At 47.7% G+C, this 4,012-nt stretch overlaps 1 protein-coding gene across 1 annotated transcript in view; it reads right to left on the bottom strand.

Annotated features, from left to right (window-relative positions):
* Positions 1 to 588: 588 nt before the first annotated feature.
* Positions 589 to 4,012, bottom strand: part of TOP1 (topoisomerase (DNA) I) — a 68,870-nt gene continuing 65,446 nt past the window's right edge. Inside the window, exons 19-20 of the mRNA XM_019509787.1 lie at positions 3,334 to 3,483; positions 589 to 904 (exon numbers count right to left, since the gene is read on the bottom strand). Of these exons, the coding sequence (XP_019365332.1) occupies positions 802 to 904; positions 3,334 to 3,483 (253 nt within the window). The 3' untranslated portion in view covers positions 589 to 801. The remainder of the gene's footprint in view (positions 905 to 3,333; positions 3,484 to 4,012) is intronic.

Raw genomic sequence — 4,012 nt, 5'->3', positions numbered from 1 at the left:
ATGTTCTCCATTCAGCACAGAACCTTCCCCCTATCACCCCCAAATCTACACGATCTTTAAGATCAAGAAGAAAAAAATGTTTAAATATTTTAAAATAATTAAAAGAAATAAAAATTCACATTTAAAAAAGAAACACTCAAGTCAGGAAGCATCTTCCCATCATGCTTTGCTTTGAACTGATATGGCGGGTTTTAATTCACGTTCCAATGCCACGACTGTATCGAGTGAAACTGATGAAAAAAATTGGGGCTATTTCCATGACAATAGTGACCGCTGTAACAGGTGCGTTGGGTTTTTAAATTTTTTTTGTTAAATTCCTGAAATGGGGTAGGGTGGGGGGAGGGGGAGGGCAGGGGTTGAAGGAGTCCGTTTTTCTATTAAAATATAGAAGTTATTGCAAAACCCTAACTGTAAAAACGCACCAATATAATTGGATTTTGTATACAGTAGCTAAAGATTCCCAAGCTCTTCAGTGTAATGGTGAATTTGCCTGGCGGAAGGTTGACAAATCCCCCATCCACTTGCCCTGCCTCAAGAGAAAACACACAAACCATACAGCTAGAATTTGGATCTCTGAAACATTTTTAAATAAGTTGTCCATAGGACAACTGGCTCAGCTCCTTTATAATATTTCCAGGTTTATCTTTTCTCAAAGATGTTGGTTTCTTTGTCTGATGCTCACTTGCCCCTCCTTACCCCTTCCCCCAAAATATAAGGACAAGTAAGGCTCACAGTTTATCAATCTCCCTAAAACCAGGCTATCCCCCCCTTTTCTGTAAAATCCAGCTCATTAAAAACAGGTTAAAACTCATAGTCTTCCTCTGCCATGTCAATAGCCCAGGCAAATTTCTCTCGTTGGGTTTTGTTATATATCTTCTCTATAGGAATCCCCCACTTCTTACACCTGGAAGAGAAAAGGAAACACAAAGGTTAGTAGCTCATCCACACACAGGTGCTCTCCCAGGATTCCTCCCTCCTTGTACTCCACTGTATACTTCAGCTGGTCTTTTGTGCACTCCTTTATCCAGTACAATGGGTTGGAAGCAGCTTTTTCCCCATACATGGAGCTGTCACTAGCCCTGTCACTCTCCAACTAGCCCAGCTTGTTGTTAGCTGTCATTAGCCAGCAGCTGCTGATCAGACCAGGACTCCTCCATTGTGCTACATATGGTAGACAGACGAAGATGTAGGGAGCTTGCAATCTGCTGCTACTTTTTCCCAACCCTCACCCCCCACTCTCAGTCCATCTCTTGCTGACTTGCCTCTTTTTTCCCAGCCATTGAATCTTCCCCTATATTCCCGATTCAGAAGGAACGAGGTCAGAGTACCCACACTATGACGACAGGACAACTCTCAGCTGCCACATGGAAGAGCCATGCAACTGAGTAATTCCTCTTGAATGGATTTAATTCACAAGGGTAACATTCAATTTCCAGGACTGTTCGAATCCTTGAAGCTAAGCAGAAGTGGGGATGGCTAACAGAGATCCTTGTGAAGAGCCATCCAGGCTGAAGAGCTTTCCACTTGCCTATACAGGTGCAATGAAAGAGTAATGGAAATCTCCTACTACCAGCAGCCACCCACTTCTCAAGCAGCAACCTTTGCCTCAGGAACCTCTATTGCTCAAGGCAGCATAAAAGATTAAATTCGCCAGCATCAGTGCAGAATCTCCAGCTCCCAAATACAATACGACCTAATCTTTCCTTGCCCACAGGAGAAACCCCAGCAGCCTTCCTTACACATGCAGAACTGGCATGGTTACAACATCTGCTCAGGAATGGCTCAGGCTTGGAGGAACGACATGATACACTAGGGGTGGGCAATTATTTTGGCTGACAGGCAACTTAAAACAAATCGTATACTAAAAAACAAACATCTACTATAACATATTTCAATTTTAAAAAGTTTTTGTCCTGGGTTGAGTAGTGTATATAGAGGTGATTGCATAATAGCTCAACACAAAGTCTTACTCTTGTATTGTAATTTGGGGGGGGGGGGCACCCATGTGCTAAGTCTTGAGAGCTGGCCAGAGGTGGAGGAAAAGCAGGGGAGGCAGGGGGCACATACAGCAGAGCTCACCCAGGCAGTGCAGTGCAGTGCAGTGCAGTGCAGTGCAGGTACTCCACAAGGGGCTGAGCCCTGCCTGTTCCTGCCCAGGACAGCCTGGGCCACACTCCAGCCCACACCTGCCCCACACCCACCAACCACACTGCCCCAGCCCCTTCCTCGTGGGGCTGTTGCTGGTGCTGCCCAGCTCCCCCCGCCTTCAGAAACTCCTTTTCCAGCCCCTGCTGCACCACTCCAGCCACCTTCCACCCATTCAGTGCCCACAGGTGGCTGTTCATTGCGTCAGGCAGCTGAGTGGGTGGAAAGCAGCTCGGAGCTGGAGCCCCAGGTGCTGGAGCAGGAGCTGCCTGGATGCAGCTTCCCCACCCCGACCTGGCTGGGCATGTGGTGCCTGGCACACATCGCCATGGCTGCTGCTGAGAGCAGCACAGCAGGGGCAGAAGGAGGAAGAGCAGCCACTGGAGGCAGAGGGAGCCAAGCAGTGCCTGGGTGGGTGCAGCAGCAGCCAAAGCAGCTCCACTGAGAAGCTGTGCATTCTGGCAGGGGCTGGGCTGGTGTTGGCAGTGGGCATAGAGTGGGTACAGAGCACAAGCTGCCTGGGGTGGGCCTTGGCCCCATGCAGAGCTCCATGGGGGGGGTAGCCATGGGCCAGACAGAATTAACAGGAGGGGCAGATCAAGCCTGTGGCCATATTTTTCCCACCCCTTTCACCAGCCGCCCACTTCTCAAGCAGTAATTTTTACCTCAGGAACTTCTAGCATAAAGATTCAATTCACAAACACCCGTGCAGAATCTCTAGCTCCTGAATACAATATGACCTAATCTTGATTTGCCTCCAGGAGAAGCCCCAACAACCTTCCTTCCACATGCAGAGCTGGCATGGTTGCAGCGTCTGCTCAGGAATGGCTTAGGCTTGTACGAATGACATGACAGGGAGCCCACCACCGAGACCACAGATGTGTTGCAGAGTTGGCAGGGAGAGAATGTACACAGTGTGCTTGGCTCTACCCTCTGTCTCCAGTGAAAATTAGGACACTGACATGGAAGAGATGGCAATTAAAACCTTGTAGGTGTTATCTATTTAACTGTCACTTTCCCCATGATCCCAGAGATGCTGCTGGTCCTGGTGGAACATGACTTTTGTCTCAACTGGTGTAAAATTCAGCAGAGGACTCTGAGGCTGAAGTATCAGAAAGTACTTGAATAATGTGCTCAAAATGATCCTGAGGTAGTGCTAGGTCTTCCACCTTCAGAACAGTAGCTTACCAGGCAACTGAGATCCGGGGATCCAGGTAATTGAGTTTGGAGGTGCCCAAGGCAATCTGCTTGTTCTCCTCCCTGTCTGTGGCCTGAACTTCCAGCTTCATCAGTTGCTCCTCAATCCTCTGCACAGCTTTCTTCTTGCTCTCCACTGTCCTGTAACAGAGGGTGGGAATCAGGGAACCATTCGCCAATGCCTCTGGGGGAGCATTATTGACCAGCGATTCAAAGGGGCCCAGGCAACATGCACCCTTCTTTCTAGGGTCCTTATGTGCAAGTGATACTCAATAGCACCAAAGTGCAGCCATGTCTAGGGTGAGAAGTCACATGCTTTCAATAGTCCAGTACCTGAAATCAAGGACTGGAACTTAAACTATTTGGTAATACTCAAGAAGGCAAATTTAAATTAAAAGAGTAAGAAAGAATTGGAACTGATCTAGGACTGGAGATAACACACTATTCAGGCATAGAGAATGAGGTCAGAATACCAGTATCAAGCTTCATTTAACAGAGGGCTATTCTTCTTATGCTGTCTGCAGAGCCTTGTCTCAGAGTAAAATGCACATGCCTAGCCAGTATTTCACGTTGGCCCTAAAAACTGTTCCACAGCTTCTAAACGGTCTAGAAGGTAAGATCTATCCATCTCACGAGTCAATAGGAATGCACAGCAAATGTTACTGAAGGA

The sequence above is a fragment of the Gavialis gangeticus genome, unplaced genomic scaffold (genome assembly GCF_001723915.1).
Source record: "Gavialis gangeticus isolate Ggan-Ray unplaced genomic scaffold, GavGan_comp1, whole genome shotgun sequence".
NCBI lineage: Eukaryota > Metazoa > Chordata > Crocodylia > Gavialidae > Gavialis > Gavialis gangeticus.
This window is presented reverse-complemented; position numbering and strand designations above follow the sequence as displayed.